The sequence below is a fragment of the Trichomycterus rosablanca genome, chromosome 7, assembly GCF_030014385.1.
Source record: "Trichomycterus rosablanca isolate fTriRos1 chromosome 7, fTriRos1.hap1, whole genome shotgun sequence".
Lineage (NCBI taxonomy): Eukaryota > Metazoa > Chordata > Actinopteri > Siluriformes > Trichomycteridae > Trichomycterus > Trichomycterus rosablanca.
The window spans coordinates 28,748,525-28,760,974 of NC_085994.1; the positions used below are offsets into that span (position 1 = coordinate 28,748,525).

Here is a 12,450-nt window from a genome sequence, read left to right on the forward strand (position 1 = left end):
GCAAGTGAGGTGAATTAAGGATACAAAATTGTCCTTGACATTAAACTTGAACTGATAAATCTTGTGTAACCTTTTATGACATGAAGGTAACCAAAGTGTATAAAACATGACCTTAAATCCTAATGAATAAATAAATAAATCTTGGCTCTGAACTGTCAGAAAGCATCAACTTAAGCCTGACTTAACTATGTTTAACTATGCAAGTACTAAGTTTGCCGTAATAATTATACAGTCTAAGCAATTGAGGGTTAAGGGCCTTGCTTTGGGACCTAGCAGTGGCAACCTGGCAGTACTGGGGCTCAAACCAGCAAACGTATGATTACTATTCCAGTACTTTAACTGCTAGACTACAACTGCTATACATTGCAGACAATTGAGGGTTAAGGGCCTTGCTCAGGGGCCCAACAGTAGCAGCCGGGTAGATGTGGGGCTTGAACCAGTGACCTTTCAGTTACTAGTCCTGTACTTTAACTACTGAGCTATCACTGCGCTGACCCCTGTTTTTGTCAATGAGCCATCTGAGCTATGCATGTCTTTGGCTCTGTATTTTGCTGTGGTGCTCCTAGAACATTTTATATTTTAAAGTTAGCACCACAAAATGTGCTTTTGCTGCTGACTTTTTTTAATCTCCTGCGGTGCTTTGATTTTATTCAGCATGTAATTTGACCTATACTAAAGGAAATATGTTGGATGTTGTTTGTTCTCTCTGTTTACCAGCTGTCAACCTCTTCAGAATATATGTTGGAATCTCGAATCATAAGGTTGTTTGATAGACCTATTTTTTCTCACACACCCTATTCAATGTAGCTTCACTTTTAGAAACATAAGAAAAAAATCAGCCTTGCTATTTAAATGAACCCGCTTGACCAGTTTCCCTTTCACAAAATTACAATGTTAATGCCGGAGGCCCTGGTCAGCCATTATAACTAAAAGCTTTTGCATAACTTCCTCTCTTCCCTTAGAATGTCCTGTGACCTTTACACATTGGTTTTCTCCCGAGCTTTGCCATATGAAATCTACTGGTTGCCAGCTAGAGTGCCTGAAAAAAAAGCCTGGTCTTGCCTGCAAAGATTATATTTTGCATTACAAGAAGCCAATTAAGAAAACCAAGTCTGGCCATTACACCAATGTCATAAGTAATGGTCAGGGCAATCCTGAAGCACTTTTTTGACTGTTGCGACACCTTCCTTACCGCTGCTTTTGATACAGCATAAGCACTGACTTGCAAAAAGTTGTTGGCATATCTGGTACTGTTCTGTCCTGCTCTTAGTCATATAGTATCTCTCAGACAGGCCGCATTGTGTCTTAATAGAAAGTGGTCAGGTTAGGTAGGTTTAGGTCAGATTTATCTCTCGTCTTATGATGTTCTTCAAGGCTCAGTTCTAGACCAAACAATAATAAGACTGAGGCGTTAATAAATGCATCCCCAGCCAGATGAAAGAAAATACAACATCAATTCTTGACCATCCCAGCCTTCAACTCAGCACATTGCATTCTCACATTAAACACTCCCAAAACAGCTTTCTTTTACCTCAAGGACATTACCAGACTTTACCCCTTCCTTACACACTCTGCAGCAAAGATGCTTGTCCACATGTTTGCCACATGTAGATCTGACTATTGCAATGTTGTTCTTCACAGACTCCCGGCTCAGTCTGAACAGGTTGTAATATGAGCAGAACTCTGCTGTTAGGGTTCTTACCAACACTAGACAGAGGGAACACATCACTCATTTTAATTAATTAAACATTTTAATTAATCATATTCATACAACATTTGAATTTATCTTTTATTCCTTCTTTTATATTATTTTTATCTTTTAATCCTAAATTTAATTCTATTTTATATTTATTCTTGATGTATTTAATTTGCTTTTATATAACTGTATAGTGTACTTGGGTACCTTAAAAGGTGCTTATAAATAAAATTATATTATTATTTTATTATTTTTATTATGCAAGTGAGCAGCTAACTTTAATAAAAACAAAGATGCTGCTTTTATGTCTTGATTTTCAAGATTCATGTGTAGCACAAGTATCTTAAAGTTACACAGCTGAGGCTGAGCTTTGGTACAAAATAAGTGCTATGATACCCTTACAATGAAAGTGTCCAGAAACCAATAATTGGACCCAGTTTTTAAACTTACTGAGTAATGCTTGCATCTTTAAGATCTATCTGCATTTCTTTCCAGTTACCATTGTGTGATGATTTTATAGTGCGGTTATCTAACTTTTTTATGTGTATTTTGGTTGACTGTACTAAAGGTAAATGTTTCTGCATGTGTTGCAGAGGCCTGTGTAGTTTGTATGATTTCTTTCTGTCTCTGCCACATTTGACCTTTACTGGGTTATACTTTTTGGTGTTTAATGTAATGAGCTGTGTGGTCTTCAGCTGCAGCAGTGACCTTTTTATGTATGTGACTAGAGAACAACACAATTTTACCCACTCTTCTATTATAGGGCTTTGATGATAGCAGAGGGCTAAAAACTGCTTTAGTTCAGATTAATATGCAAGCAATGGAAACATGAAGTAGGTTACTTAAAATAAGTAAAGCTTATTAGAAACCTGATAGAAAAAAAAAATAAAGCAGATTTTTACTATATTATCTTGGTCTTTGTCTTTGGCTAAATTTATCACACTTTATCACAGAGGCCAGAAACACTATATGGACAAACGTATGTGGACACTACTCCTTATTAAGGTTTTCAAGTGGCATACACACAGCCCTGACCTAATCACATGTAATTAACTTGGTAAACCAGGTTTTTTTTATTCAACATCAGTGCTTCACCTAACAAATGCTCTGTTGTCTAGATGCACAAATACCCACAGCATTTTTGTAATACCCTTCTAGAAAAGGGGAGGTTGTTATAGCTGCATTGGAAATAATGGTGCACTGTATATAAATGCTCATTGTTTTGGGATTTTCAACAAGCTCATGGTCAGGTGTACACCTGTTTTTGGCCATATAGTGAACAAGTAATACATATCACTGTTTATGTATATGTTTATTGTTTGTTGTATTGTTGTTAAGTTATTTGAATAACAAAGAATTGCTCATTTATTGAAATATAAACGTGTGTGTGTGTGTGTGTGTTTGCATTATTGTTTTAGGTATATGCTGAAAAAGAGGTCATTCTTAGTGGTGGGGCTATTAATTCCCCACAACTACTCATGCTCTCTGGAGTGGGAAATGCTGATGACTTGCGCAAATTAGAAATCCCCATCGTTCAGCATCTACCAGGTATGCTGTTAAATCTTAAGACTTTCCTGCAGAAAATGAATTAAGGCCAATTTTTGAGTAAAATGTTGTACAGAAACCTGTTCTACCATGGATCTACCCTTACCCAGCAAATTGTGTAGATGATGTTTTTAACCGATGATATTTCAGCTTATTTTACACACATTGGCTCCATTATTGCGTATGTGATACAGAAAAACAGATTAGGGCGCTGAGGTGGTGCAGTGTCACCGGTCGTCTACACAGACAAGATTGGCCCTCTAAGGGAGGGCCGGCTAAAGGGATTCCTTATCGCTGCTGTAATTGCAGCCTCTGCTGTCTGGTTGATGGTGCCTGCACAAAGACAGAGAATAAGACAGATATCAGTGTGTACGACTCTTCATATGAGATCCTTGTGTGAACCCGTCTCTATTTCTGTAATTTCTCTGTGGAGCATCATAGGAAAAAGAGCTGCTGTGTGAGGAGAAAGTTTATGTGAACATTTACACTGATATTGTGCTTGTTTTTTCCTATATACTTTAGGCTAAGTATACTTAAATATTTACTTAAAATAATAAAAATAATAATTAATAAAATAATAAATGTGACAACACAGTCTTTTTAAAATACTTAAGCATTCTATATAATCATGTTTCAATACTGCTCAGTGCTAAATATTAAAAGGAGCATTATAACATAAATTTGATTCATAATAGGTTGTTGTCTCAGCTGTGGCACCTATTTAGTTTTGTTTTATTTATTCAGTTTTATTGACTTTTCTCGTGATTTGTACTTTGACCTACAAAGCCCTGTTCTTCATGTAATAAAAATATACTTATGACCTTTTTATGGGCTATGAAGACTATGACAGCGTAAGATTACACTGATCAGCCATAACATTAAAACCACCGCCTTGTTTTCAGCTCCACTTACCATATAGGAGCACTTCATAGTTTTACAATTACTGACTGTAGTCCATCTGTTTCTCTGCATGCTTTGTTAGCCCCCTTTCATGCTAATCTTTAATGGTCAGGACTCTCCCAGGACCACTACAGAGTAAGTATTATTTAGGTGGTGGATCATTCTCAGCACTGCAGTGACACTGACATGGTGGTGGTTTGTTAGTGTGTGTTGTGCTGGTATGAATGGATAAGACACAACAGCGCTGATGGAGTTTTTAAACACCTCACTGTCACTGCTGACCTGTGAATAGTCCACCAACCAAAAATATCCAGCCAACAGCACCCCGTGGGCAGTGTCCTGTGACCACTGATGAAGGTCTAGATGATGACCAACTCAAACAGCAGCAATAAATGAGCGATCGTCTCTGACTTTACATCTACAAGGTGGACCAACTAGGTAGGAGTGTCTAATAGAGTGGACAGTGAGTGGACATGGTATTTAAAAACTCAAGCAGCGCTGCTGTGTCTGATCCACTTATACCAGCACAACACACACTAACACACCACCACCATGTCAGTGTCACTGCAGTGCTGAGAATGATTTACCCAAATAATACCTACTCTGTGGTGGTCCTGTGGGGGTTCAGGAGGCTAAACAAGTATGTAGAGAAACAGATGGACTACAGTCAGTAATTGTAGAACTACAAAGTGCTTATGTATGGTAAGTGGAGCTGATAAAATGGACAGTGAGTGTAGAAACAAGGAGGTGGTTTTAATGTTATGGCTGATCAGTGTTTATTAGAAAGGAAAAAATATTCATGATGAATCTTTTCAATTTTCCCCCCTTTTGCACCTAATTTAGCAGTGCCCAATTTGAACATACCTCTCTCTCTTGCCGCTGACACCACCCCTACCCCCGATCCAGGGACGGGGTCTCAAAGAGCACATTGCAGAGAGCTACGCACCGCTATCCGTGATCAAAAGAATCCCCCAGGTGCAGGCACCTTGAACAGTCAGCAGTAGCTGCACTTACACCAGCAACATGAAATCCTGTTTCAGCCATTGTCCCCTCCCATAGCAGATAGCAAAACTGAGATTCAAACTTAAGAGCTCGAGATTACAGCACTGGCAGGCTAGTGTGTTTTACCACTGCGTCACCCTAGCGATTAATCTTCTCAGTTTTTGGATGGTTGACTGGACGGATGGACTGCAGAAAACTTTTGATCTATGTGTAATAATGTATGATTGGACTCCTGATTATTATATATTTTTTGTTTTGTGTATGTAGGTGTGGGCAGCAATCTTCAGGATCATTTGGAACTTTATGTCCAGCAGCAGTGTCTCCAGCCTATCACTCTGCTTAAAGCCCAGGAACCATTTCACATGGTTAAGATCGGCCTCGAATGGCTGCTGCGCTTCACAGGTAGCGAAACAATAAAATGTAAAATTTTTGCGTGCAATAAAAAGCTCAGCTAAATAGTTTCAACACTAAAAGTAAAGACCGTCAGTATAACACTTATTTGTAATATATATAGAAAGTGGAGAAAATATTAGTAACAAGTATCAATGTATACATTTACATTTTCAGCATTTAGCAGACACCTTTATCCAAAGCGGCTTACATTACAGTTACAGTATACAGTTTTGAGCAATTGGGGGTTAAGGGCCTTGCTCAAAGGCCCAACAGCAGCAACCTGGCAGTGGTGGGGCTTGAACCAACAACCCTCTGTTCACTGGTCCAGTACCTTAACCACTAGGCTACAGCTGGCCCTTACAGCATTTCTCAAGTGCCACTAAGCAGCCAGGCAACTGCTTTACTATTTAAATTTAGCTCACTCCCAGTATTAACCAAGCCTTAGTCAGTACACATCTCTCTAAGAATATAATCTTTTGCCCTCACTGGTGTCGAAAACAGGAGGACCTCCTTGTTGTGGGCATTGCGGTTTTGCTGGATAAGCATCTGGTGCTCTTCAAATGCGTTACTAACCTTATTAAGTCCTCGTCGTCTTCGGACTTCAACTGATAAGTTCTAGTAGAATTGAAGCCTGTGACCACTGTATGTCACATCCTGCTTCTTCAGTTTCTTCACAAACACAATTAGATGGCTATCAGCTGATCTCATTCAGGAGCCAAGTGCTTGAATTTCGGTTAACACAGGATGATTGTGGAGTGTTGGTACTTTCTTGCAACACTTTTTTCAATTCACTATATCTGACATTTAGTTTTAATGTTAGCTTTATGTTCCTTTGTTTGGTTTGATAATATTTTACCCTTAACATAATCTATTTTACAGGCTATGGTGCCACGGCTCACCTGGAGAGTGGTGGTTTTATTCGCAGTCGCCCTGGCGTCACTCATCCCGACATTCAGTTCCACTTCTTGCCATCTCAGGTTATTGATCACGGCCGTGTCAGCCCCACAATAGAGGCCTATCAGGTCAGTTTTAAAGAGATTTACAGTTGTGTATGTAGATAAGTAATGCATCTTTGTACAGGACCCTGTCGTACAATGCAATACATGTCCAAATCCAGCATTATCCAAATCTAGCACTATCCATACTATACCTGTGTGCTATTGTCACAACACGTCAACACAACCAATGAGCAAACCCCAGTAAAAAAAAACAAGAGTTCTTTCACAGATAGTCCAACCGTGACATGCAAGCAAAGCACAAGAAACACCAAATACATAAACTGCCAAAACACCAAAGACAGACCCCATTCAAAACCAATTTCCACTGACCAGAATGCACACACAACGTACACTTAAGGACACAAAAATGAGAAAAGAGGGATCAACGAAAAATCGAAAACAGAAATAGAACTCTGTAAAGCCCATCTAAATCAAAGTGACAAATTACCCCATATGGATTGTGGGGTTGTGGTGACCATAGAACACACTATATCGAGTTCTAAAGACTTGCAATGCAGTACAACAATCTGCTTACAGGTAACCCAACTAACACCTAACAACAATATAACGCTAAGAGGATATACCACATACCACAACCCAGGACCAAATATTGGCAGCATCTGGAGGAACATCCTAACCCAGAACTCTGCCTAGTTGGTGAATTAATTAAAACTGTACAAAGCAAAAACACCTGGGATTAACATTAGAACTTGTCTTCATTCCCTTCTTCATCGCTCACATTATGGCAGTAAAAAACAAATGTCTCAAAATGCTTAACATAAAAATCCTTGCCACTATGAAAAAGGGTGCCGACCTTCTCCCGCCAATCCACCTATGTCGGACATTTATAAGAAAAAAGTTGGATTTCAGAAGCATCATTTATGGTGCAACCCAGAAATCGGCTGAGATAATTACAGACCAACACAAGGCCAAAACAAACTTACCTTTCCTCACCTCTTATCTTCTCAGCAGAAGTTTATACCATTCTTGTGGCACCAGAATATCCTAAATCAATGCATTAACACAATATCCTAATGTGTACAGACTCCAAAGCATGTCTTTAGGCATTCAAGACGCCCACATTTGAACCCCCTACAATAATCCTGGCTGAATACAGCAGAGAAAGACAAAGACTACAAATGTTCAAAACATTAAAAGACACTGAAAGACTGAAAGCACATTTATAACATCATAGTAAATAAGGAAACAATACCTTATTCTTTCGTCAATATTAAAACTCTAGCCCATCACTGCTGAGATCTGGGTTCAAATTTCAGAGGTGCTATCATCCACCTGGGCGTCTAAACAGTGATATGTTTGTGCTAGGAAAAGGTGGATTGGTGAAGCCCAGAAAATTGATTGGGGCCTTGTTCAGGGTATTCCTGCCCTGGGCCTAGTGTTTCCCAGTAAAACCAGACCTGCTGCGACCCTGACCAGAATAAAGTTGTTGATGAAAATAACATAAAAAATGAAATTATTGTAGTGGGTAGACGTACAGTGTACAGTGAAAAGTATGCACCTTGCAGATTTCTTTTATTTTTGTAACTCTTATGTTTAATATCTTTTTAAAATTGCAATTAATTGTGTGTGTATGTATTGTATGTTAGGGCAAGCCGTAGCCTAGTGGTTAAGGTACAAGACTAGTAATCAGAAGGTTGCTAGTTCAAGCCCCACTACTGCCAGCCTGCTGCTATTGGCTCCTATAGCAAGGCCCTTAACCCTCAATTGCTCAGACTGTATAGTGTAACTGTAATGTAAGTCACTTTGGATAAAGCTGCTGCCAAATGCCAAAAATGTAAATGTAAAAATGTATTGGTGATGTTTATGTAGTTTGTCTTTACTTATTTAAAATGTGGGTCATAAATATGTAAAAAAAAACACTGAGAATAAGGAATCATTTTTCACAACTCGAGCAGTGTAAGACGTTTAGTTTTTAGCAGTTTTTGGAGTCTCATTCTTTTATTTGTGGCAGGTTCATGTTGGACCAATGAGGAGTACAAGTGTAGGGTGGTTAAAACTGAAGAGCAGGAACCCCCTTGATCATCCTTTGATTGAACCCAAGTATCTCTCCACTGGTAAGACCAATTCAAACAGTGTTTTCAGCTCACAACTTTGCTTAACTTTGCACAGACAGGTGTGTTATATTAATATTAGAAAATGAATCCTGTTAGCACTTTGAATCCACCAAATGAATCCTTTAGCAGTCCAAAATACAATTTTTTATTATTGTGGTTTAGTGTTGACCCATTACTCTTACATAGTTGTCTTTTAATTAATCAAGGTTACTAGTCCCTTTCATTGACTAATATACTGTAACATTTCTTTATACCTTTAAATTTTCAAATCAGGGAATTTTATAGGTCACGCAAACACCTTCACATTCTTTATTTTTCCCAACTTTATTTATTGAATTTTTTGAATCAAAGACAACATACAAATGTCTTACAGGTATTCATAACAAATACTTAAGCAATAACATATTAAGCACTACGCAAAACATTAAAGAAAAATACAAATATATATATATATATATATATATATATATATATATATATACACACATACACATACATACACATATACATACACACATACATATAATTAGAAAAAAAAAAAAAAACAAGGGGAAAAACAGATAAATAAATAAATAGCAAGAAAAAAAATACGATTCAAATTCTAAAAGAAAAGAAAGAAAACCCCTATTGGCCAGCCCACCACGCAAAACACATATACAAACATTAATACCCAGACAGAAACAGCAACATTCAGCGATAACCAGTAAACCAAGCGACCAACCAACAAGTAGGATTAGTCTGGAGTGAGTGGAAGATCTGTCCCCCCCACAAATTGGAAAAATGGGGCCCATATCCTCTCAAATTTGTTTGAAAAGCCACTAAGAGTGTAGGAAGGAGGAGTTTTGGATTTCCAATTAATCACAATTAATCTCCTAGCTAATAGAGTGACAAATGCTATTACATTCTTTTTGGGTGTTGGGAGAGATTGTGACAGAGTAACCCCAAACAGCGCACACAAGGCATTTGGTTCGATCTCCTCTCCAGTTATCTTTGACAGGGTGCCAAAAATCTCCGTCCAGTAAGCAAAGAGGGAAGGGCAAAGCCAGAACATAGGTGTCAACAGGCTCCTGCCAATCTTATACATATCACACAATGGAGATACATTTTCATAGAATTTAGACAACCGGACTTTGGTATAGTATGTGCGATGAACCAGCTTAAATTGGATAAGTCCATGCCTTGCACAAATGGAAGACTTATGTATACGTTGTAAAATCTCCTCCCAAACTGGCTCCGTTATCACTATCCCCAGGTCCTCTTCCCAGAGGGATTTAATGGTATTTAACGACTCTGACCGTAAGGCATAGATTTGATTATAAATTTTGGAAATCAGACCCTTAAGAGTTGTACTTAGTGTGAGGAGACCATCTACTGTTGAGTCTCCAGGTGAGTTGGGGAATGTGGGGAACGTATTGTTAACAAAGCTACGAACCTGTAGATATCTGAAAAAGTGATATCTGGGTATAGAAAATCTATCTGAATGTTGCTGAAACGAAGCAAAGACATTATCAAAATACAAGTCTTTAAAGGAGTTTATACCAAGGTTCGCCCATCTGGAAAAGGCACCATCCACCAGGGAGGGAGGAAAAAAGTGATTAGCAGCCAGAGGAGCATAAATTGAGAATGATTGCAAGCCAAAGTAACGTTTAACTTGGGTCCAAATCTTGAGAGAAGTTTTGACAATTAAATTTTTTGTATAAAGTGAAGTGGAAGAATGAATAGGAGAATAGACCAGTGCTTTCAAGGATACCGGTTTAACAGAGTTTGATTCTATAGCCAGCCAGGCAGGAGGGGGTCCAAAGTTTTCATGAAAAAGCCAGTATTTGCAAATTCTAATGTTAGCCGCCCAGTGGTAAAATCTGAAATTTGGTAGTCCTAGTCCACCAAGAGGTCTAGGTCTTTGCAGGTACTGTTTACGCAACCTGGGAATTTTCTTATTCCAAATAAATTCAGTAATTAGGCTATCCACCTTACGGAAGAAGGTCTGAGGAAGGGTATATGGAATGCATTGAAAAAGATAGGAGAACCGAGGAAGAATGTTCATCTTAACTGAGTTGACTCGAGCAGCCAGAGATAAATTGAGTGTAGACCAACGTTCACAGTCCTCCCGAATACGGGTCAACAAAGGGGCAAAATTGGCTGTTTAAAGATCACCAAATTTACGTGTAACATGGACGCCCAGATAAGTAAAGCCATTTTGAGCTATTCTAAAGGGAAAAGTATGTAAAGTAAAGGTCCTAGCAGCTTTATTAATAGGGAATATTTCACTTTTATTTAAGTTTAATTTATATCCTGAAAGTGATCCAAAAGACTGAAGAGTATCCAGAGCAGCAGAAATGGATATAGGCAAATTGGAAACGTATAAAAGGAGGTCATCTGCATAGAGTGAAACCCTCAGTTCAACATTATTTCTAAGTATGCCAGTAATATTACAATTTAGTCTGAGGGCTATGGATAGGGGTTCAATGCTAATTGCAAAAAGCAGGGGGCTCAGGGGGCACCCCTGTCTCGTGGATCGGTGAAGGCGAAAATATTCAGACTGAACACTATTCGTCCTAACTGAGGTTTGCGGAGAGGAATAGAGAAGTTTTATCCAATTGATAAAACCATTCCCAAAGCCAAATCTCTCCAATGCATGAAAAAGGTAGTCCCACTCCACTCTATCAAATGCTTTCTCTGCATCCAGAGAAATCAGGGCTTCATGGGTGTTAGAGGAGGGGATGTTGTATATTGTGTTAAACAAGCATCTAAGGTTGGAAAATGAATGCCTGTTTTGTATAAACCCTGTCTGATCTGTAGAAATTATAGTTGGGAGAACAGACTCCATACGCTGGGCCAACAATTTTGACAGTATTTTAAAATCAACATTCAGCAAGCTTATTGGACGGTAAGAGGAGCAAGCCAAAGGGTCTTTACCCTTCTTTAACAAGAGGGAGATAGAAGCCTGAGAGAGAGTTTGGGGAAGGTGTCCAAGTTCTAGAGATTCATTGAACATGTCAAATAATAGGGGGGCTAGTTTATCCCAAAACTTTTTGTAGAACTCAGATGGGTAACCATCTGGCCCAGGACATTTCCCACTTTGCAAAGAAAATGCAGCAGTTTTAAGTTCTGATAAAGTGATTGGTTTCTCTAATTCTGCAGCAACAGACAGGTCGATAGTGGGAATATCCAATTTATCAAAGAATTTATCGCGATCAGATGGATTGGTAGTTTGATCAGATAAATAAAGAGATGCATAAAAATCTCTAAATGCTTTATTAATTTCCAGAGGGTCAACAGTATTACCTGAGCTAGTTTGAATTTGGGAAATTTGATGAGAAGATGAACTTTGGCGTAGCTGATGTGCTAATAGTTTGCTAGCCTTATCACCATGTTCATAAAATTGAGATTTTGTTTGGAGCAACAGTTCAGTGGTGCGATGAGTCATAAGGACGTCAAACTCAGCTTGTAAGGCTAGACGCTCCTTGTATATTGACAGGGATCGGGTTGATGCATATGCATCATCTAGTTGAGAGATACGCCGCATTAACTTGTCCAATTGGTCCTCTCTAGATTTTCTATCATGACGCGTGTATGACATGATCATCCCCCTAATATATGCCTTTAAGGTTTCCCATAATAATGAAGCGGAAACCCCCGGTGTTTTGTTCAGACTCAAAAAAGAGGTCGATTTGTTGGGACACAAAGATAACAAAGTCCTCATTTAACAGTTGGCTGGAATTAAGACGCCATGGGGCACGAGTATTGACCAAATTTTTAAAATGAACATTTAAAGAAATTGGGGCGTGGTCAGAGATGACAATAGCATCATATTTACAAGCTGACACACGTGGGAGTAATC

The 12,450-nt window shown here is 38.6% G+C and overlaps 1 protein-coding gene across 1 annotated transcript in view; it reads left to right on the forward strand.

Annotated features, from left to right (window-relative positions):
• chdh (choline dehydrogenase) overlaps positions 1-12,450 on the forward strand; it is a 30,610-nt gene that overhangs the window by 6,252 nt on the left and 11,908 nt on the right. Inside the window, exons 4-7 of the mRNA XM_062998562.1 lie at positions 3,115-3,244; positions 5,411-5,545; positions 6,416-6,558; positions 8,507-8,609. Coding sequence (XP_062854632.1) covers positions 3,115-3,244; positions 5,411-5,545; positions 6,416-6,558; positions 8,507-8,609 — 511 coding nt within the window. The remainder of the gene's footprint in view (positions 1-3,114; positions 3,245-5,410; positions 5,546-6,415; positions 6,559-8,506; positions 8,610-12,450) is intronic.